Below are 23,557 nucleotides of genomic sequence, written 5' to 3'. Positions count from 1 at the left end.
TCAAATTAAAAAAATCTAGTATTAAGTTTCAAGAAATCTGAGATTAAACTTATTGTTAGAAAAAAATATATGTAAAATTTAACTTCTAAAGGAACTAATAAAATTAAGATGCGTAAAATTAAGATCATTCATATTATACATATACATATATCAAATGATAAATATTATTAGTAATAATTCTTAATAAATTTACGAAGTAAGTTATTATTTATTAATTTAAATTTAATTAGTTATTATAAATTTTGTACATACACAAAGACTCTAGATATAATTTTAATTTAAATAATATTTTGCTTAAATGTAGAGACTGTTCTGTGACACACTTGACAAACTTATTTACAAATTCTTTTTTTTTTTTAACACAAGAAAGAAAGAAAGCTAGGAAAAAGTGTGGCTTTGTATATATCTCATGTTTCTATATCGTGCAGCTTGTGTGCATGAATTGATTGCATCTATGCTTTTACAGAAAATATGAAAAAAAGAAGAAACAATTAGAAAGATTAAAGGATCAGTTGACGAAGCTGGAGGTCCAGGCAACCGACCGAGAAGAGAACAAAGAGATCGCACTGAGTACCTTTAAGTTGAACTATCTCGATCCTAGAATTTCTGTTGCATGGTAAATAAATTGTGTATTTTTATCTAATTTCTTATAATTTTAATATTAATTTTATTATTTTACATTCTTTAGTTTTACCTTTTTATTTCATATATTTACATCTTTCTTATGTATTTTATATTTTAATTAAATCTTTTTTCATATCTGTGCTTTTTGTTAATACCGAGACTATACTATATTAAATACTTTTTCTTAATTTAAATATTAATTTAAATATTAATACTTCATGCATTATTTCTATCTTCCATGTCTGTATTAAATTTCTATGCTTCACCAGGTGTAAGAAGCACAATATCCCAGTCGAGAAGATTTACAACAAGACTCAGAGGGATAAATTCCAATGGGCAATAGACAAGGCGGGTCCTGATTACGTGTTTTAACCCCGTGGGTCATCGTTATCATCGTCACCGTCAACGCGTATCGGCCCACGAGTGGAGTACATCTCCTGCTGACGATGTATCTAGTGAATTTTACGTTCTAACGAGAAGCCAGGAGACTTAAAGTAAGACAAAAGAGGAATGATGAAAAAAAGAAAAAAAAGAACAGTGTAAACTGTACAAAAAATTTTTTTTACACTTACGTGGTATAAATGTGAGAGTGGGAACATATTTTCTATAGGATGATAATACAACGCATGCGTATTAAATCACGATTGCGATTGGTATATCTAAAGAAGTGTTAACTTAAATACCGTACGCGGATTCGAGCTTGTCTCGGGTCAATCGTACGTGCGTATTTTACCACCGACAAAATGCTATCCACATCGCTAGCGCTCGTTCGTCTCTACGTGCCAGTTCGTGCAAGGCACTCTGACGTGATAATCCATAAGGATGATGATCAAGAGAAAGAACCTCGCGAATTGCGGGTAGCTTTTAAACGAGAATGGGAGGTTTATGAGTTTTATTTTGTTTAGGTAGAAATTTATTCTGACCGAAGTAGGAAATTAGCAAACGAATTTGTTCAAGCAAAAAAAGAAAGATCGTTTAAATTTGTTAACGGGCGTGCACGGAGTGCGGCGATTAATCTCGCGAGGAGTACGAGATCGTAGTGAGCGTTTCGCGCCGACTTCGGCATGCAACTGCGCTATTGTATATATGTAGGACATGGTCGTGCGAGATACGAATACAGTTTATGCTATGTCGATATTTAAAAAAGAAAGAAGAAGCAAGAAGAAAAAAGAAAAAAAAAGGAAACCAATTCTTGGAGCAGGCAGCTGAAGAATTTTGTATTTCCCATTAACGAGCATAACACGAGCGTAATACATACTTGTTTCTCTCATAAATGTGTGATAATGTCATTCATCGAATATCACGTTTACATTTTGCAGCATCGTGTCGAAGACATTTATATACAATTTTAGAGTAGAAACTCTTGTCCTACTTGTAAAAATTACGAAATCAGGCGTCGGATTTACGGATTTAGATCAGGAGGATCTGCGGGACAGACGCGACCTGCGAAATTCCGTGTTCGATTAAGAAAAAAAAATGTTAGACGCAGACTTACGTGATCTACGTAATTGTATTTTATTGTGTGACGGCGTGTGTCTCGGAAGGAGAGTAAAAATATCGTCTGTAATTCGCGCTAAAACTAATTTTTAATTTTTACCCTCGCCTCTTTAATTCGGATTCGTCTCGCGCTGTTGCAAAGTATACAAACCGGCTCCGATCGTCGCGATTATTTTGTAAAAAAAAAAAAAAAATCATCGTTATTGTTTCGATGAGCTTGTACACTGACTGGCAGGAATGCCTGGACATTTTGATATGTATATGACATATATGTACATACATGTATATGTATATGTATTATGTCCAGGCATTCCTGCCGGTAGAGTGTACATACGACAAGGCGCCGCTTGTTCTCGATCGGTCGAGGGTACGTATTTAAGCGTTCAACGTTTAGGGAACGAGGAACAAGGAAACGCGAGTCGCGCTCTGTTGACTATTTATCGGTCGGAACGCGACAAACCTATGTTACGTGCAAGCATCATATGCATAATTACTACTAATTAATTATAAGATACACAAACGTAGATATATATGCATACATCATACATATACATACGTAAGTGGGCCGTTACACGGCGGAATTGAAATCTCCACCGGGTTTTGGGACCGAACTTCCGAATATATTATATTTCCGAATACTTACAAAAGCGCGAGATTTATTCTTATAATGTGTGATCTCTACTTTATTTTCTCCTAACGTAACGTATTAGTCTTTCACAATTAATCTTTTTCCCGTCGAGACCGCGAGAAACGTCTTCTCGATCCGATTAGGCGAGTAGCAAAAAATCGTTACAAACAATTTTGCTTATAAAAGCTAACTCCTCTCCTCTCGAATGCACAACCTTAATTCCTCAGTCTAATCTATTTAATCAATCGATTTCGTACTTTTTAAAGCTTCCTTCAATTCCAAACAAATCCGTTGTTGTCTTTGCCTTGCCCGGTCGTAGCACCTCATTAACGCGATGATTTTCTTCCTCTTGAAACCAAGCAACGTGATCTACCAATTTTTTGATTTGTTTATCATATAACTCCTGTAAAGAACCGGCTTAATCGCCTGATTTATTCGCCAAATGGCTCTACTATCTACAAGAAGGATGATCGTACAATTTTATTCGTAGATTCGTAATATTTTTCTTCTATATAGATATAGAAGATTACGATACGTTAAATCGGGCGAAACAACTTCGTCTGTAAACTCGAGACTATCTCCTTAACCGGTCGATTCTTTTCATCCGGATATGGAACTAATCTTCTAAGGTCGGGATCAAGACACCTCGGTAGTTCTTTGGGTCTGGGACTGAGATCCAATTTCAAATCCCTGGTAAGCATTTTAATCGTTTCAAGTTGGAACCAGGTCTTCGTAGTTCAACCAAAAACTTATAAAGATCTTCATCGCGAAGTCGTTCGCTTTCCTGCTTGAAGAAGCTCGAGACTGTTAAAGTAATGGGCCTATAAGAATATCAAGATGTTAGTTAAGCCTTTCGATAGGAAAATGGAGCATTATACAAACCTAAAGCTATCGAGGCAATTGGCAAAATCGTCCGGCGACCAACTACGTCTTTTATCCAAACTCCGTCTTTCTAGCGAACCACGTCGCGTCGGCGGTTCCACTTTCTTTCGCCACTGTTCCAGACCGCCCGACTTTCTGTCTAAAGATCCAGCAGTGCTATCCGTATCACCACCGTATCAGATTACATGAGACAGATAAATTGCAGTCCACCCGAGAGGCATTCTATAACGACCCAAGCATTCGCACGCAGCAGCTGCGGCAGCTCTGACCTATACGAAAATGAATAAGACAATAATATGAGAAATTGCCATTTTGAATGCATCAGTATTTTATTTTAACATTTTATTACCTTATCTTTATTTTTATCTTTGCGTAAATATGGTTCGGCACACTCCGATATATCGCCCTGCAATACTTTCTCGAGCCGTACGACAAGAAACAAATCGGGACTGGGTTTATTGATGCTCAAAACGCACCTTCTAGTTAAGGTACTTACATCGCTATAAGCGATGTGTCCTCCAAGCATTCTTTTCAATCCCTCTGAATTCATATCGACGTAGAAATTTTCGGACACCTGAAATATAACAATTTGTAATTAGCATTATGCATTCTTTAAGTTGTAATTTCAATGATAAAAAATATCATACCTTTTTCTTTTCTTTGGCATCGTATAATGCGAGACTCGCGAATATTGGTTCCACTTCTAGTTGTAACTTTAATTGCAGACATTTTACGAGAATTTTATGAGCAAACTGTAGGTTAGGTTGCTGATTTCTTGCCAGTCTTGCCACTCGTCGTCAGGAGAAGTATGTGCACTTTATTGCACTATAGTGCAGACATTAAAACGAAATATTGACCTTTAATTAATTTTTATTAGAATACAGTTGTTTTCCAAATAATAAAAATTATATGGACACATTATCCAAATGATTCTGGAGCGATTGGATTAAAAAAAAATATTTTTTAAATACTTTCTGCTAATTATACGCTTAATTGATTTTAATTAATTGTGATTAATGTATGGTTTTCCAAACTCTGAAAAGTTTTTCCAAATATCTCCAAATGATTTCCAAACGATTGGGTTAGTTAATTTTCAATAATTTTTAATTTATTTGCTAAATATACGTCGGTCTGGCATCGCTTGTCACAACAATCACTTAGCTGTACGCGTTCATAAAGCAGCTGACATACGGCTGAGCCCATATAAGATGGCCGCCTTAAGGCACCCTTTCAAGTTTAAGCCCTATTTTCATAAATTACACTATAGATTTTTGGACAGCTAATTGTTAAAGTTCCTTAGAGTCACTAAAATTGACTGTAAATGGCTATTCATTGCTAATACAAGCTTTATGAGACCCTTTATGCAATATAAATTCAGTTTGACACGCGGATCTAACAGAAATAAATGTATGTTCCATAGGAATGAACTAAAAAAATTAAAATAAAATATAAATTAATTAGAGGCAAACCAACTATAAAAATATAATCCTTTATGCCTAAAAAACATGACTACCTTAAAATAATAATTATTTTATTAGCATTTTTTCAAACATGATTGTTATAAACAATTAAATTATGCCATTAACCGACTTAATTAAAATGACTAGCGAAACCATCATGACAGGTCGAACAACTTTTATTAATAAATTATTCTTGTATCTTTCAAAATTGTTGTGCCGCCAATGGGGATGTGCCGGGACAAGGTTCTTTAGGATTTCGGGTCGGAAAACAAATGAATCACCATGTATAAAAAAATGAACGCGTGGTCGCCATGCGCGTTAAAAGTGAAACTTCTGAAGGCAAAGCTTTGCCATAACTTTTCTGAAATTAATACAAAAACAATGCAACGGAATTAGTTACTCCAAGCCGCCCGCAACTGGAAAATATAGTGTTACACGTAGTTCTCACTATATCCGTCTCGCCAGTGCCGTACGCCTGATCGAATTTTCGTGACGCGTTTTCGAGCCGCAAAATCGAATTTACTTACCGATCTAAAAGGAGTTTCACTTTGTACGCCTGTTGGTCGAATTTTCGTGACACTATTTCGTGACGTGTTTTCGTGTCGCACAATCGAACTTACTACCGTATCAAAGAAGTTTCATTTTGTACGCCTATTGGTCGAATTTTCGTTACACTTTTCGTGTCGCATAATCGAACTTACTACCGTGCCAGAAGAAGAACCGTCTCGCCAACGCCGTACGCCTATTGGTCAAACTTTCGTTACACTTTTCGTGTCGCACAATCGAACTTACTACTGTACCAAAGAAGTTTCATTTCGTACGCCTATTGGTCAAATTTTCGTTACACTTTCCGTGTCGCACAATCGAACTTACTACCGTACCAAAGAAGTTTAATTTCGTACGCCTATTGGTCGAATTTTCGTTGCACTTTTTGTGTCGCATGATCGAACTTACTACCGTGCCAGAAGAAAAACCGTCTCGCCAACGCCGTACGCCTATTGGTCAAATTTTCGTTACACTTTTCGTGTCGCACAATCGAACACCGTACCAAAGTTTCACTTCCGTTACACTTTTTCGTGTCGCGAATCGAACTCACTACCGTGCCTAAAGAAGTTTCACTTTAATAACTGGAATATATTTCCCTTTTACAAATTTATTGCAGTTCCCTCATTTCTAATCCCGGTATTCGCGTAACAGAAAATACTTTTGTTCGATAGACGCACGTCTCCGTATCGTTACTGACTGACGACTCCCCGCAGTCCCCGCCGATCGTCGGAATCGGCGGTATTTGTCCACGCCTGTTACTAACTCGGGGGCTCCCGAGTTAGCGCTAGATCTATGCGGTCAGCGTTTCCGGTCGCGTCGAATTGCATCGGACGATCGATCGTCCGATGCAATCGTCGGTCTTTTCGGCGGGTACGGAATTCACGTCTGTCGCTAGGGTCGGATTACCAGGTAATCCGGCCTTCGGTGATGCCAAGTGCGATGTGCGTTGTGCGCTCACAACAAAATAAACTAATTAACAATAAAAATTATCGTAATATTATTATTAAAAATAATTAATAAAATTACTGCAGACACTCAGCGGAGTATATCAATTAATCCTACAAAAACCCCTACCCCATATCTCTTTTCAATTTCAAGATATAATTAAAACTTATGGAAATCCATAAAACAAAAAAATTTTAAACACCCTAAAAAATGGTCTTTGATTACCTGAATGCAACAAAAAAAACCCCATCTTTCCATCTCTCTTACTGTTTTCAAGTTATTAATTATTAAAGTCCGCCATTTTAAACTTTTTACCATTTAAACTTAGGAAGACCAAATTACTTTTACATTAATATTCTTAGTCCTTTATACATTTTGGCACTAACAAATTTCATTTTCGAACAAATTAAAATAAAAATAAAAACAAGTAGATGGAGATAATACAACTATAAAAATACATTCTCTTATATTCATAAACAATTACCACGTTAAAACAACGATTACTTTATTTTCAAGAACAATTGTTATAAACAATTATAAATAAATTACTAACTGTGCCAACAAATATTCTTAATTTGTTCCCCAGATTATAGAACTGGCAACACGGGCTGGGTTGCCAGTTCTAAGGGACATTTGCGTACTAGATTGTCGTCGGCCCTGTAATATTCTTTAATATTTATACAGCTTTTATTAAAGGAGTGACAATGTTTTGACTTATATAGAAATTGTTATACTTCATCTAGAATATAAATTAAAAATGTTTGTTGATATGGTTAATAATTTGTTTATAATTGTTTATAAAAGTAAGTTGCAAAAATAAACGATTATGTAGTCAATGTTTTTCTATCAAACAATTTAAAAGATTATTTTTTATACGTGTCTATATTGTTTTTATTTCCAACTATTCGTTTTCTATTTTATTTTAATTTATAATAGGTCTATATGGTTATCCTTGTCTCACTCGTTGTGAATTTGCATAAAACTGGTATTAAACTATCCTCGTCTCTCATACAGATTTATGAAGTGAATGTTCCATTTTCAATCTCATTTATTAATTTAATTAATTTAGATAGAAAATCGGGGTTAGCGCTATTGGTGTTTAGGGACATGAAAAATTCCATTTTTATCATAATAATTAAGTGTCAAAATTTTCGTCCAAAAATGTGTTAATGTCAAAATATATAAAAGACTAAAAATATTAATGTAAAAGTGATTTGGTCTTCCTATGTTTAAATGGTAATAAGTTTAAAATGGCGGACGTGGAAATTTAATAATTTATAACTCGAAAACGCGGTAAGAGATGGAAAGATGGGGTTTTTTTTTGTTGCATTCAGGTAATCAAAGGCCATTTTTTAGGGTGTTTAAAATTTTTGTGTTTTATGGATTTCTGTAATTTTTAATTATATCTCGAAATTGAGAAGAGATATAAAGCAAGAATTTGTGTAAGATTACTTGACATACTCTGCTGAGTGTCTGCAGCGATTTTATTGATTATTTTTAATAATAATTTTACGATAAATTTATTGTTAATTAGTCTATTTTGAGAGATACAAGAATAATTTATTAACAAAAGTTGTTTGACCTTTAATGATGGTTCCGATAGTTATATTAGTTAGGTTTATTAATGGCATAATTTAATTGTTTATAACAATCATGTTTGAAAAACGCTAATAAAATAATTATTATTTTAGCATGATAATGTTCCTTGAGCACAAAAGGTTATATTTTTATAATTGGTTTGCCTTTAATTAATTGATTTATATTTTATTCCGATTTTCTTAATACATTCTTGTAGAACATGCGTTTCTTTCCGTTAGATCCTCGTGTCAAACCGAATTTATATTGCATAAAGAATCTTATAAAGTCTGTATAAGCAATAAGTAGCTATTTACAATCAATTTTAGTGATTCTAGGGAACTTTAACAATTAGCTGTCCAAAAATCTATAGTGTAATTTATGAAAATAGACTTAAGCTTGGAAAGGGGCCTTAAGGCGGCCATCTTCTATAGGCTCAGCCGTATGTTAGCTGCTTTCAGAACGCGTTGCTTGTATCAGCTGAGTGATTATTGTGACAGGTAAGTTAAAAAATATTATTATATCTTAGCATTGTTTTCAGGTGCCATGCAAAAGGATGAAAAAGAAAAATTTTATGCGGCTGGAGCACAGCAATGAGTGTACCGTCAGACGTGACACTTCTCCGCATGCTCTCTTTTTACACGGTATAATCCGCTTCTTAAAACCGATGTAATCCGATATAATCCGCCTCTTGGATAACCACCGTGCCGTACTCTACTAATTCTTGAGGACTGTGACGTCTTATTTTTCTTTTTGTAACGAGGGGGAAATCTGCAGATACCCTCTCCTCCGGGGCGAGGAGGGCGGTTGTGCGGAAGTCCAACCCGCTAAAACCCCCCCGGGGGTCCCTCTTGACGCTACCCGTGGGGAGACCCCGGGACAAACTAGATCTCTACCTTGGGCCTCCCCACGTCCTGCCCTTTCGGCAATCCCCGTGCAAAAGCTAATTGGTGACGGATGGACGACCCCTCATCCATCCGTCACCCCCCCCCCCCCGGGGGGTGCTGCCGCTTCTAAGCAGCAGCAGCAGTGATCGAGCGGTGGTTCCCGACCGCTCGCCCACCCCCCCGGGCGGGGGAGGGGAGGAAGTGGCCACCATCACGAGTAATGGCCGGTTTCCTCCCCTCCCCCGCGCCGTCACTTGGAGGGTAGATAGAAGCCAGGACCCAAAGAGCCTCAACTTCCATCCTCCACGGACCAAGGGAAGCGCTTGTGACGAGTAGCCCATAGGCCGCCCGCCCGAGTCCCCCTCGGTCCGCCTCCCCCGTCGACTTTGTCGGCACGCTGGAAAGGCGCGGCGACAGGCGGGCAGGGCGCATCCCCCCTCCAGGGGGAGGATTATGCACCCAGCCCGCCCGCCGCCGTCCCGCGTACCTCCTTTTGCAAAACGTTGCTTGATCTACGCTTTCCCCTCCCGGGACCAGGGTGTGGAGGAGGGAGCCGACGCAGGACTAAGGGGGCATCCTGCGCCGTTGTACTTGTCGCCTTCTTCTTCTGGGAGGGGGAGCTCCCGGGCGCATCTCCTCCCTCGCCCTTTCATCCGCCTCCTTCTGCGACATGACTTTGACACAGAAGGAGGCGAATGCCTTCCATTTCTTCTCACCTCCCGGCCCCACCGCGGCAGCGAGGAGAATGAACTAAGAAAATTAGAATAAAATATAAATAAATTAATTAAAAGCAAATATTCATAAGAATATAACCTTTTGTGCCTAAAGAATATTATCACGCTAAAATAAAAATTATCTTACTAACATTTCTCAAACATGATTGTTATAAACAATTAAAATTATATCATTATCCATCTTAACTAACTAGAACATAAGAATCACCTCAAGGAACCAATCGACTTTCGTATATAAGATGTTTTCATTTCTTTTAAAATAAATTAATTAACAACAAAAAATTAATAACAATGTGAAGATTAAAGGGATCAATAAAAACAATATAGACGCGTATAAGAAATAATCATTAGAATCGTTCGATGGAAAAACATTTACTACATAGGGTGCGGTCAAAGTCTCACTGCAAATGCTTTGAAGTGTTTCGAGTGCGGTCAATCGAGCACTTCAAAGCATTCTAGCAAGAGGTATGACGTCATACATACGTCATAACATTTCGCTCCCAGCTCGCTTCCATCGCTGCTGCCGAAGAGGTAGTGTAGCTGAAGCGTTAAGCTGGATTTTCACGAGCCGCTGAAACCGACCGTTCGAGCGACAAAACGGATCACGTGACGACGTTTGTACCATACAAACGATACAAACGTCGTCACGTGATCCGTTTTGTCGCTCGAACGGTCGGTTTCAGCGGCTCGTGAAAATCCAGCTTTATGCTTCGAAGCATTTGTAGCGTCACGTTGACCGTATTCATATTTACAAGTGCGGGAAAGTTATGCAACGTGTGTAAGTTTGTACTGAAGAACAACATGCCACAAATTACGTTATACGATTCTCAAAGTCAAAGTATATACACTTTTGATGTTACTGAAGCAGATGCTGAAAGAGCTAATAACGGTAAGAAAAATATTTGATATAAAAAAGTAGATATGTGTAGAGAGAGAACTTTCTAACCTATAAACCAATTATTTATTTAACCTATGTTTAATTTTATGCATATAAAAATGCCAAAATTCCTACTTAAGGTTAAAGAAAGTCAAGAAAGGAAATTATAAATTAATTGTATATAAAACTGATGTACATATATGCTTATATAGTCAAAGGTCTAGTTTACACCGCGACTGTTTGGTAGGCGTAGTTGAGAATTAATAGATATTTTATATATATAAAATTTGTTTTTTTTTCAGATTTGCTATTTGCAACTTATCTTTTAAAAAAATATGTAGATTCTCAAATTTCTGAGGCTTTAGAGAATCTAATCCAGATTTCTGAATCTTGCCCAAATCCTGTTGCTAAAAATATAATTAGTACAAATGTTGGTGCAATTCAGATTTCTGAATCTTGCCCAAATCCTGTTGCTAAAAATATAATTAGTGCAAATGTTGGTGAGTATTAATAGATATCAATTAATATTAAGTTAACATTAAATTATTATAAACTGATATAGAAATTTAGTTATTATAAGATTTACATGCATAAATTTTATGTTACAGCTTCTACAGTTTGTGATGTAGACAATGTCACAAATACAACACAAGCATCTGTACAAGATGATTCTCAAGAGAAAGGTATGACAAGTTTTTGCTATGTATATTTTGGAAATATATTTATGAAAACATAAAAAATAATGAGTTTGAAAGTAAATACAAAATGTATTTTTATTTACAGACAGTTTCCGTTGGCCACACGAAGCAATACTTTTACTACTTACAAGTTACACAGATAACGAACATCATCTTAAAAGTGGTAAAACAACACACAAAAAATTTTGGGAACTGGTTTCTTCCAAACTAATTGCGAGTGGCTATAATGTAACTGGCATGCAGTGTAAAAGTAAAATGGCTGGATTAAAAAATATATATAAAAATATCAAAGACCACAATGCTAAAAGTGGTAGTAGTAGGCGAGCATGGCGATATTTAGATGTAAGTAGAATAATTCTATTTTGTGAAAAATGTCTTTTTGTATTTTTATTAAGAATATTTGTTGTATTTATCATAATTGTTTTTCATTATGTAATTAATCAACATTTTTGTAATTCCACATTATGGATGAAATGTTTACTAAAAAACCATGGGTGGAGCCACTTCTTACATTAGACAGTGGAAGTTCAACTATAGCATCTTCTGATGAGGAAATAAAAGATATTGGGTGTGGAACTCGAAAATCCAGTTCACTTCCATCTGAAAACAAACCTTCTAAACGTAAGTGTTAGAAATGTAATGTTTATTTATATTGTATAATAATGTATTATTAAGATCAATGTTTATTATATTTATAGGCAAGAAATATAACACGTTGGAGAAAATGATTGAACATAATGCTGCTACACGGCAAAAAATGCATGAAGAAGCAATGTCACGACAAGATAAACTGGATATTTTACAAAAATTTCTTCAGCAGTAATGATATCAATGATTACTTTATTACTTTTATTATATTCATTTCTTTTAAGTTGCACTGGTACAATAAGATAGTTTTTTTTACTGTATAAGTCAAATGCCTTAAAGTTCCTATTTTTCAAAAAGGCTGCAAAAGTGCAATCTGTTTACTTACAATTTTTATTTTTAAGATATTAAGATGCTAATATCATTATAGGTATAATATATAATATTATAATTTGTGTTCTTAAAGTTTATTATAATTTAATCAAAGAAATTAATGTGATATTAGATACATAATAATAGTACATATTGTAACTTGTTTAATTGTAATCTTCGCAATAAAAAGTTTTATATCAATAAATTATGGACAAATAAAATTAATTTTTTTAAATTTCTGTATTAATATTAGTCTTACACTAAAAATATAAGCTTTTATATGCCTAAGATCCTGAAAAACAACATGCCACAAATTTCGTTATATGATTCTTAAAGTCATAGTATGTACACTCTTGATGTTACTGAAGCGGATGCTGAAAAAGCTGGTAACGCAACGGTAAGAAAAATATTTGATATAAAAAGGTGTGTATAGAGAGAAAACTTTCTAACGTATAAACCTATTATTTATTAAACCTATGTTTAATTTTATGCATATAAAAATTCCAAAATTTCTACTTAAGGATCTTAATCTTGTATATACATTTATTTTTAACTAAATATAAATTTATAGATAAAAATAATAAAAAATTAAAAATTTATATTAAAAAAAAAACGTTTTTTCTAAAGTCTAAAAATTTAGCTATAGATACAGATCTGAAAATATTTTAGTTAGATTAACAATTATGTCCAATGCTTGATTATTGATGACAATACTGGAAAAAGTTTTAACATTCAAGCAAGTTTGAATGTCCTACATAATTATTTTGATAGTCTAAACCATTTCTTTTCAGATCTGTATTTATAGTGTATATGGGACTTGGTTAGTGGATGCGTGTGTGAGTGGATGCGGATTGCGAGCGTTGCGTGGGTGATTGCGAGCGACTGCGTTCACGGATAGATTCGGAGTGTAGGATAGAAGGAGAGGGGAGGTAAACGGCGGAGAAGGCGACAGAAGTGGAGGGAAGTAGAGAGACGTAAGGGGTGAGAAGTAATTAAAGGGGTAAATAGACGACTAAGTGAGAGGTTAGGATAGAGGGAGGAGGGGAAGGGCTAGGGATAGGGGATTTCGTGCGCTTTACATACGGCATAGGGCATAGAGTATATAGATGACATACGGCATAGAGTAGGGTGACAAGTGAGCGGTTGCGAGTAAGGCCGAGTTCGCATGTAACGCGGCGGCTCGTGCGTATTGTCAGGCGAGTTACAACATGCAGAAGGACAAGGAAAAAGGGAGAAGAGGATCGAGGAAAGATAAATTGATGGAGAGAGAGAGATCGAATTCAACTAGCATATTGGAATTTACGTATGATAAGAGGAAGAGGGACGAGCTAAAGAGACAGACAGCAGAGATATTCAAAAGGAGCAATATGATGGGTAGAACACCACCTGGGCTGCGTTCGAAAACGTCCCCTGCCAAGAGCGAGTGAGGTGGCCTGGGGAAGTGAATGGTGGGAGTTAGGGGACTGTTGGTTTTCGAACGCAACCCAGGGGGAGTTTTCAAACGTCTACTCTCCTCTAACCTATCTAAGTTTCCACGTGTTTTGCGCTATTTTACATCTATCTTTCGCATCGCGCAATTCGCGAATATTGTATTCACAGTTATTACTATTTTCAATATACTGTATTTTTACACACATACGCGCAGCGAGACATTATAAGAAGACGAAAATGGATAATGCTGTACGTCGAAAGCGTTTGATTTCTTTGGCCATAATAATCAGCCACAAATTTTTACAGTCCAGTTTGAGTGTAACAAATGAAAGTGATTCAGATGAAGAAATTAATAATATTTTGATGGCAAGACATCGGCGTAAATTGCGTGGTGCACGAAAGAAGCCATTGCGCATTGAAGGGTATGTGGAAAGAACTGTTCAAGGTCTAACAGCAAAGCAATTTCGCGAACATTTTCGCATGATTCCGGACACGTATGAGATTTTGGAAGCCAAGTTAGGCTTATTATTAAGTAAAGAGAGTGACTCTGGCAGAGCCATTATTCCTGTTCGCAAGCAGTTGCTGTCTACATTATGGCTTCTTGCTACTCCTGATTCTTACAGGTAAAGATGCTTTATAAAAGTAGAATGTTTTATTTTATAGCTTATTTCTGTTGTCCAATAGTGCTACAGCACTATCGGTGTATATTGCAGGTCTGTGGGTGAACGATTTGACATGGGAAAATCATCTGCAAGTGATTCCTTTATTAGAATTGTTAAAGCTCTCAACGACATTGCTGGGGACGTCATTGTCTGGCCTCGAGGTGACCGGCGTATTGCTGTTCAGGAGATGTTTCACCGCATCGGAAAGTTACCGCATGTAATAGGAGCTATAGATGGAACAAACATTCCAATTAAGGCGCCAAAAGTACTTGTCTACAACTGGAAATAGACTTATATAAACATTTGCGTTTTGCAACAAGCGATACAAGTCGATACAAGTGTCGTTCTATCTTTGTTAGTGTTTAATGAGTAAATGTAGTACTTTATTTCTAGGTAGACGCACGCTTTTACATAAGTAAAGATAAGGAATATGCCATAACATTGCAAGCAGTGTGTGATGCGGAACTTCGATTCTTAGACTGCTTTGCTGGATTTGCTGGATCAGTGGGAGATCGGCGTGTTTTTCGTAATTCAGATCTGTGGAAGGAGGTAAATGCAAATAGAGCATCTTATTTTGAGGATCAGGACTACATTATTGGAGATAAGGCTTATCCATGTCTGTCATGGTTGATACCACCATTTATTAATTTGGGCCAACTCACACAAGTAAGACATTTAAATTAGAAGTGGATTTTACTGCATGTGTTTCGTAGGCTGCTCCAAAATTTATTGGCAGTGCTAAAAATGTATAGTACACGTGACGTATACTGTAGATCTTCAGCACTGGCAATGAATTTTGGAACACAGCCATAGTGGAGAGATAGTAGTGGAGAGACTATCATCTTTTATGCCTTTCCTGATTCTTACAGGCTCAGAAAACATTTAACACAGCACTTGCCAGTATGAGGCAAGTTATTGAGAGATCATTTTCATTGCTGAAAGGCAGATGGAGACGACTGAAATTCTTGGACATGAATCGTGATGACATGATACCCTTTGTCATCTTGGCAAGCTGTGTATTACATAATGTTTGTCTGGATAATGGATTGGAAGAGTATGAAGACTTCATCATCGAAGGACACGATGACGACGATGATGATGATGATGACAATTTTGTTAGGCAGCCAATAAATTTCCAGAATGATCCAGAAGGGATAGTAAACGACAATATCTTGTAACATTAATTCGTTGATGTTTATTCAACTGGAATGGAATTCACACAGCCATTAAAGACCAAAGGAACAAAAGTTGTATTCTTAATTTATAATAGCACATATTATTCTGTAATCACACAGCCATTAAAGACCATTCTTATAAAGGAACAAAAGTTGTATTCTTAATTTATAATAACACATATTATTCTGTAATCACACAGCCATTAAAGACCATTCTTATAAAGGAACAAAAGTTGTATTCTTAATTTATAATAACACATTATTCTGTAATCACACAGCCATTAAGGACCATTATTATAAAGAAACAAAAATTGTATTCTTAATTTATAATAACACATTCAGTAATCACAGCCATTAAAGACCATTATTGTAAATGAACAAAAATGTCACTTAATATCACCCTTGTGTTAACCTAAGATTACCTTCTATCACGAGTTGCAATAAAATATCGTAGATAATTGAAAAAATATTTTTAATCAATAACAAAATAATGCATTATGTAATACCTAGGATCGATTCTGTATCTTGCGACAAGGTACAGAATCGACTTCCTGGTCTTCCTGTTGCAACATAATATAGCTAAAAATATTTTTAGTCTACGAAAAAAATTAAAATTCTTTGAAGACTAGTAAATTTTACGCACAAAATTTCTGCATAACAGCTCTAAAATATAGCTCTTTAGTAAGTATTTAAAGATTAACATTATATATGTGAAACTGCGCAAATTATATTTATGTAACTTATATATGTATATTATGTAATAATAAAAATTTAGAGTTTTTCAATGAGTTTTTCCATATAAGTTTCGTAACTTTGTCGAGCTAGATCCTGACGTTCCAATAACTCATGGTGCCTTCGTTCTCTGGCTTCATCACGTATCTTATTTTCCTCACTCATAGTTTTTGACCACAGTTCCAGTTCACGTTCCATACGTGTCTTCTTTGGTTTTTGGGCTTTTATTGAAATCCCATCACCACTATCTTCTGTATCATCGATGTCACTTATTGTGTTGTCAGTATTAGATATACTGCTTGAAGTTGCTGGATGAGGTCTCTTCCTCAGACTCGAAGCTAAGGCAACAGGTTTTAAGCAAGGTTTTTCTCCCAGCACTTCCTCCAATTCTTGAAAATATTTACAGGTTTTCGGTGCCACTCCCGTCTGGTTGTTATGATCCTTTGTACGTTTGTATACTTTACTTATATCCTTAAATTTATTCTCACAGTTTTTACCCGTATATTGCCACGCACTGTTGGCTTTCTCCAATTCCTCACTTATTTTTGTCCATACAACATCATTTCTAATAGAAGTATTTTCAAATAGAGATTGATGCTGCTTCCACTGATAAATAAGTGTCTTTACAGCATTTTCATCTTTCCAAAATGCAGTACTCTTCTTTACATCGCATGTTGGGATTGTTGAGGTCTGGGATGAAACTACATCTGGGCTGAAACCAGTATCATTCTGACAAACTGATTCTTCAACCTCCACACCAAAATGCTGCCGAACTTCCTTGACATTTGACACTTCGATAATATTTTGTTCTGCAAAAACAATTTAAAAGATACGTTAATAAAATATTAAGTTGTATGCCAAGATAAGCATACTATGAGCCTGAACATAAAGATTGTCGTAACTTTTTCTGACAGAGTCGTAAACGTAAGTCGGAGTCGGAAATCAACACAAAGATTGACATTAGTGTATACCGCATTTATCGCATTGCGATGGATACGGCATATGCTAACGTCAATCCTTTTGTGTGTTGACTTCCAACACCGATTTACGTTTACGACTTTGTCGGAAAAAGTTTTAACAATTAATATTTATGCTCAGTTCTAAATATACATGAGGTTAGGACACATATTTTTGGCAGATTTTGTAGAATAATCCGTAAATAAATACTTACCCTCTTTATCCCACAGAAGTAAACACCCATTCGGCATAATCACCAATTCGTTGGTATTAGGATCTGTGATAATAACTTGCTTCGACTTATCAAGCCGTATTTCTCGCGTTTCAGATGCCATATTTACCGCCAAATAAGTCACCTACCCACTTTTCCCTACCTCGCGAGGCAGGGAGAAAAAGTCACTCAGAAGGTGGTTTGAGAGTGTTTTCGAACGCACTGATCGAGAGCCTATCGAGAGCTCTCGAAGTGTTTTCGAACGCTCGTCGGGTGGGTCAAGGCACTCGGGGGACGTTTTCGAACGCACCCCTGGAGAGAAGAGATTGAAAGAGAAGGAGAGAGATACGGAAGAGAATGGAAAGAGGAAGAGTGAAGAGGGAGCTATGATAGCATTATTGAGAGAATTAAAAGAAGAAATGGCAAGTACAAGGATCGAGATAAGGGAATTAAAGGAAAGCTGGAAGGCTAAGGAGGAAAGAATAGAGAAGAAGATAGAGGAATTAGAAGAAAGAGTAAAAGAACTAGAGAGACAAGGAGCCGGAGGAAAAGAGAGGTTAGAAGAAAAGATAGAAGAAATAACGGAAAAAGTAAAGGAACGGATAGGTAGACAGGAAGGCAAGGGGGAGTCAACGGGCGAGATAGGAGAGGAAGTGAGAAGGTTGAAAAGGATAATGGACGAGAGAGAGAAGAAGGAGAGAAGGAATAACATAACCATAAGAGGACTGAGGAAGGGGAAGAGCAGCCTGAAGGAGGAGGCTAAAGAATTTCTGGAGAACGAATTCGGGATCAAAGAAAATGTAAAAGGTGTTCAAGTGGTAGGCAGGGAAGGAAAGGAAGTAATAATAGTAGAGATGGAAGATTGGGAGGGAAAGGAAACAATAATGAAACGGAAGAGCAAATTGTTCGGGGGAAACATATTCATTGATCATGATCTGACGAAAGAAGAGAGAGAGGTACAAAGGTTACTGAGAGAACGGGCAAGAAAGGAACGAGTGGAAAGAAAGAAGGTAAAAGTAGGATATAGAAAAATGTACATAGAGAATGAGATGTATGTATGGAATGAGGAGGCAGAGGAAATAAGGAAAAGGGAGAATTTTCAAAAATCGGCCGAGAGGAAGGAATAGATGTGCGAGTAAAAGAGGGAGGCAAAAGGAAGAGGAAGAGGAGAGGAAAAGGAAACAAGGATACAAGCGCAGAACTAAGGATGATCTTTTGGAATGTGGCAGGGCTGAAGAAGAAGGACAGAGAATTCTGGGAATACATAGAAGGATTTGACATTATAGGACTATGCGAAACGTGGGTAGAAGAAAAGGAATGGGAGAAAATGAAAAGGAATATGTCAAAGAAATTTGAATGGAAATGTCAATACGCGATTAGAGAGAAATGTAAAGGTAGGGCGAAGGGAGGTATAATAACAGGCATAAGGAAAGAGATAGAGGAGATAGATATTAAGGAAGCGGTATTTGTAAACGGAATGCAGGAGAGGAGGCTGAGGGTAGAGGGGGAAATATGGAGAATAATAACGGTATATAATGGGGAGAAAATGAGAACATTACGAAGAGAATTAGAGGAAATGATAGAGGAAAAGGAGGAGGAAATTCTATGTATAGGGGGAGATTTTAATGCAAGAATAGGGGGGAGGGTAAGAATTACGAGGGAGAAAACGACGGGGAAAGACAGAAAAGCTCTAAAGATGAGGTAATAGACACGGAGGGAAAGGAATTTTTAGAGATGCTGGAGGAGAGGGGATGGGAGGTAGGGAACGGTAATATGAGAGGTGACGAGGAAGGAGAATGGACGTACTCCGGAGGAAGAGGAACATCGGTGGTGGACTACATGGTGGTGAATCGAGAGGCGTGGGATAGAGTGATAAAGTTAACGATAGGAGAAAGGGTGGAGTCGGACCACCAACCCTTGGAGGTAGAGATAAGGGGAGGAGTAGAAAAGTTGGAGGAGGAGATGCAAAAGAAGACAAAGGAAGTGATACAGTGGGACGAAGAGAGTATCAAGAAGTATAAGGAGAAAGCGGAAGAGGTAGAGGTGGAAGGGGAAGAGGTGGAGGACGTCTGGGAAAACCTGAAGAAGGCAGTAGAGAAAAGTATGGTAAGGAAAAGGATTACGATAAGGAGGAAGAAAATAGGAGAGAAGGAGTGGTGGGACGAGGAGTGCAAGAGAAAGAAAAGGGGGCTGAAGAGGACATACAAAAGATGGAGAATGGGAAAGGAAGGAAAGGAGGTATATGTGAAACTAAGAAGAGAATTTAGGGAGATGTGCAGAAGGAAGGAAGAAAAAAGACTAGAGAAATATGAGGAAGAAGTCAGGAGCGCGAAAACAGAAGAGCAAATATGGAAGATAATTAACAAGGAAAGGAAGAAAAGAGTCCCAATTGAGGAAGATATAAAGATGGAGGAATGGGAGAATCATTTTATGCAGTTGTTGGAAGGAAGTAAAGAGGACAGAAGAGAGGAGGTGGAAAGAAGAAGCAAGGAAGAAGATGGGGAGCTGGAGATTCAGGATCAAGAAATTGAAGAACAGATAACTTAAAGAGGAGAAAGGCGGCAGGAGTAGATGGGATAGCAGGAGAGGCATGGAAGTTCAGCGACGGGCGGATAAAGGGAAAGCTGAAGGAAATCCTGAAAAAGGTGTGGAGAGGTGAAGGCTTCCCGGAAGAATGGAGAGTGGGGTTAATAGCCCCAATTTTCAAGAAAGGTGACCCGAAAAGTGTGGAAAACTACAGGGGAGTCTCCCTGTTATGTACTGCGTACAAGATATACGCAGGAATATTAGCAGAGAGGCTAAGGAAAGAGGCAGAAGAGAAGAAAATTCTGCCGGAAACTCAAGCAGGTTTTAGGAAGGGCAGAGGGACGATGGACAACGTGTATGTGTTACAGCACGTGGTCAAGAGAGAGCTGAGGAAGAAAGGAGGAAAAGTATATGGGTTCTTTGTGGACCTAAGGGCGGCCTTCGACAGAGTGGACAGAAAGATCTTATGGGAAGCAATGGAGAAAAGAGGAATAAGAAGAGGAATAATTGAAAGGATCAAGGAAATCTATGAAGGGACGAAGAATGCGGTTAAAGTGAGCGGAAAAGTCTCCAACTGGTTCTGGACGGAGAAAGGAGTAAGGCAGGGGTGCCCTCTGAGTCCGCTACTGTTCTCGATATTGATCGCAGACGTGGAGGAGGAGATGAGGACAGGGCAGGCGAGCGGCATGAGGGTTGGAGCAGAAAAGATATGGACACTAGCGTATGCAGATGATCTGGTGCTGCTGGCAAAAAGTGTGGATGGAATGAAGGAGATGATAAGGAGACTGGAGAGATACCTAAGAAGGAAAAAACTGCAGTTGAACACAGAGAAGTCAAAGATTATGTGCTTTAGAAGAGGAGGAGGCAGAGGAAAGGAGGTGGGATGGGAATGGGAAGGAAAGAGACTGGAGGAAGTGAAGGAATACAAGTACTTGGGATACGAGTTGAGGAGGAATGGAAGCGACGACGGACAGATCAAGAGTGCAAAGAAGAAGGCAAATATAGTGATGAGGCAGGTATGGGGGTGGGGGAACGTAGGTTCAGGGATGATTTTAGGAGAAGGATGATATTATTTAAATATTTAGTACTTGGGGTTATAATGTATGGGGCAGAGATCTGGGGTTGGAGAGAAAGAGAAGAATTGGAAAGAATACATAAAAAGTATGTAAAGTGGACCCTTGGCCTCGACTCCTGTACGCCGGACTATATAGTTTATAAGGAAACGGGGAAAGTAAAGTTAAGTACAATTGCGGGAAATAGAGCAGTAAGGTTCGAGGAAAAGGCTATGAAGATGGAGGAAAGAAAATTGGTAGTAGAATGCGTGAAGGAAAAAGAGTGTGAGGGACAAAAGGGTATGGTGGGGGAGGAGAGAGAGATGTTTTATAGGCAAAACGGATTTAGTTCAGAGGGTATAAAACTACTGAGGGAGGGGGAGGCGGATATAGGGCAAGTAATAGGGCAGAGAGAGAGAGAGAGACTAGGGCAATGGATGGATAATAAGATAGGAAGCACGAGATACAACAAGAGATATAAGGACATAATGGCGCAGGAAGGACCGAGATATTTGAGAGAAAAAGGGCACAAAGGGAGCCAAAAGTTGATTGCGAGATGGAGATGTGGAAACGAAGAGGAAAGAAACAGATTTTGGGCGGAGGCGGGAAGAAGAAAATGCCAAATATGCGAAGAAGAAGAAAGAACGATGGAGCACATACTGACACATGTAGACAGAGAGCGCAAGATTAGAGTGAAGGATTTTTTAGGAGAGGAAGGAAAGATAGCGAATGTGAAATGCATGAGAGAATTAGGAAAAATGAGAGAGAATAGGAGAAGGGAAAGAGAGAGTGGATGAAGGAGTGAATGTTTAGGTAGCAAAATTGTAAACCAAGTCCCGGATTTTAGGCTGGAAGGCCGAACCGAATAAAGTATATTATTATTATTATTAGTGTATAAATGCAGTTTTTAAGGATAATACTTTATATAATATATTTCTTCTTGTGACAGTTTAAAAAAAACTGTTACTTTTGCTTGTACAATTTACTTCATATATAATACTGTATCATCTAAAAAGAAACAATATATGAAAATATATATACACATGCATATTTATTATTATAATTACAAATATGAATATACTCTTTCTCTCTCTCTTTCTCTCTCTCTCTCTCTCTCTCTCTCTCTCTCTGTGCTTAATATACTATATGCTTAATATACTATATGAACTTATTTTTATATATTTTGTTTATATGTGTCTATTCAAATTTGCACATATGTTATTTCTTTTTATTATTGCAGCATTTCTATTACATTCAATAACTTCTTCTTGTACTTGTGCTTGTTCTCTGGCTAGAATAAGTCGATCTTCCAACTCCAATTCATCGTTCTGAAGTAAACAAATATTGTGCAGCACACAGCATGCCATTATACGGTAAGGAGCAAACTTTATGTCATTGACTGCCAAGACATGTAGTAGACTTCTCCAGCGTCCTTTTAAATAACCAAATGCTCTTTCTATTACCATTCTAGTAGAAGAATGGCAATAATTATAATTTTTTTGTTGCTGTGTAAGATGGCTATTATTAGGATAAGGAACTAAGAGATGTTCATGTAAAGCATAAGCAGCATCTCCAATTAAATGTGTATCATTTGGAAATTTAGTTGGATTGTTGATATATTGCTGTAAAGCTGATAACCGAAAAACCCTGGAGTCATGAACTGAACCTACATTGCCAACATAGATATGTGTAAATCGCATTCTATGATCACAAACGGCCTAAAAAGAATATATAAATCTTCATATACGTATTGTTAATTTACATAAATGTAATAATATTTTTCAACAAATATGACATAATAATTTCTGAACAAATAATACAATTAATACATATATGATACTTATTAATACATTCGTAATTCGATTGTACAAATTCTTGTGCATGATTTCTAAGTTGGAGTTGCATGTGTGTCACTTTCATACCAACGTTTCGTGATACCAACGTTTTAGTTAATTTCATTACAGTTAAGAAAAACCTGATAGGAAAACCACGTGCACGAGAAAAGCCATAAACAATATCCTCAAAGTCATCTTCATTAGGCCACAATATGTATCTTTGTGAGAGTTTACATAGTGCTTTAGCAACACGGCGTACAGCTGTTATTCCTGTACCTTTATCTCTAGGAGTACCTTTATCTCTAGGAGTCTCGTGAGTCGAAAGGCTCAAAACAATGTGACACACTTACTAGGCGGCCGGTCCCCCTCGCGGGGGCCGGTCGTCGCACGAGCCCGGTTTGCCGTACGGCGCCTCTGCCCGTCGTCGGGATCTCACCGCTTACGACGGCACGGCGTCTAACGGTCGAACATGAGTTTCGCGAGTTCGATGTCGAGACTCGGAATCGTCTGTAGACGACTTAGCTTCAACAGACAAGGATAATACCGCAACCTCGGAATATCCTCAGTTTTTATAGCAAAGCACGATTTCTGTCGTAGCGGTCATCGTCAACTTGTAATCGTTTTTCAATGTGTTGAACTGTTTGTTTGCTGCTTTCAACGGCTTTG

At 37.3% G+C, this 23,557-nt stretch overlaps 3 protein-coding genes and 1 long non-coding RNA gene across 6 annotated transcripts in view; 1 reads left to right on the top strand and 3 right to left on the bottom strand.

Moving 5' to 3' along the window:
- Positions 1 to 3,242: 3,242 nt before the first annotated feature.
- Positions 3,243 to 4,403, bottom strand: LOC139813046 (uncharacterized). Its single transcript, XR_011732018.1, has 4 exons — positions 4,279 to 4,403; positions 3,981 to 4,205; positions 3,632 to 3,900; positions 3,243 to 3,570 (listed from the first exon to the last, which is right to left on the bottom strand). It is a non-coding gene; the product is annotated as an uncharacterized lncRNA (long non-coding RNA).
- Positions 4,404 to 13,128: 8,725 nt separating this feature from the next.
- Positions 13,129 to 15,810, top strand: LOC139813024 (uncharacterized). Of its 3 annotated transcripts, XM_071778267.1 has the most exons (5): positions 13,129 to 13,990; positions 14,048 to 14,364; positions 14,455 to 14,668; positions 14,797 to 15,069; positions 15,273 to 15,810. In XM_071778267.1, exons 1-5 carry the CDS (start codon positions 13,979 to 13,981, stop codon positions 15,579 to 15,581), a joined length of 1,125 nt encoding a protein of 374 aa, XP_071634368.1. In that variant the 5' UTR covers positions 13,129 to 13,978; the 3' UTR covers positions 15,582 to 15,810. The 3 variants fall into 3 exon arrangements, with proteins under 3 accessions (XP_071634368.1, XP_071634369.1, XP_071634367.1); XM_071778268.1 differs by having other exon boundaries at positions 13,129 to 14,364; positions 14,512 to 14,668; XM_071778266.1 differs by having other exon boundaries at positions 13,130 to 14,364.
- Positions 15,811 to 16,349: 539 nt separating this feature from the next.
- Positions 16,350 to 17,737, bottom strand: LOC139813477 (uncharacterized). Its single transcript, XM_071778986.1, has 2 exons — positions 17,482 to 17,737; positions 16,350 to 17,119 (listed from the first exon to the last, which is right to left on the bottom strand). Exons 1-2 carry the CDS (start codon positions 17,600 to 17,602, stop codon positions 16,350 to 16,352), a joined length of 891 nt encoding a protein of 296 aa, XP_071635087.1. The 5' UTR covers positions 17,603 to 17,737.
- A 4,506-nt stretch (positions 17,738 to 22,243) lies between these two features.
- The window catches only part of LOC139813476 (uncharacterized), a 396,598-nt gene continuing 395,284 nt past the window's right edge, over positions 22,244 to 23,557 (bottom strand). Inside the window, exon 5 of the mRNA XM_071778985.1 lies at positions 22,244 to 22,774. Coding sequence (XP_071635086.1) covers positions 22,244 to 22,774 — 531 coding nt within the window. The remainder of the gene's footprint in view (positions 22,775 to 23,557) is intronic.

This window comes from Temnothorax longispinosus, chromosome 5, assembly GCF_030848805.1.
Source record: "Temnothorax longispinosus isolate EJ_2023e chromosome 5, Tlon_JGU_v1, whole genome shotgun sequence".
Classification (NCBI taxonomy): domain Eukaryota; kingdom Metazoa; phylum Arthropoda; class Insecta; order Hymenoptera; family Formicidae; genus Temnothorax; species Temnothorax longispinosus.
This window is presented reverse-complemented; position numbering and strand designations above follow the sequence as displayed.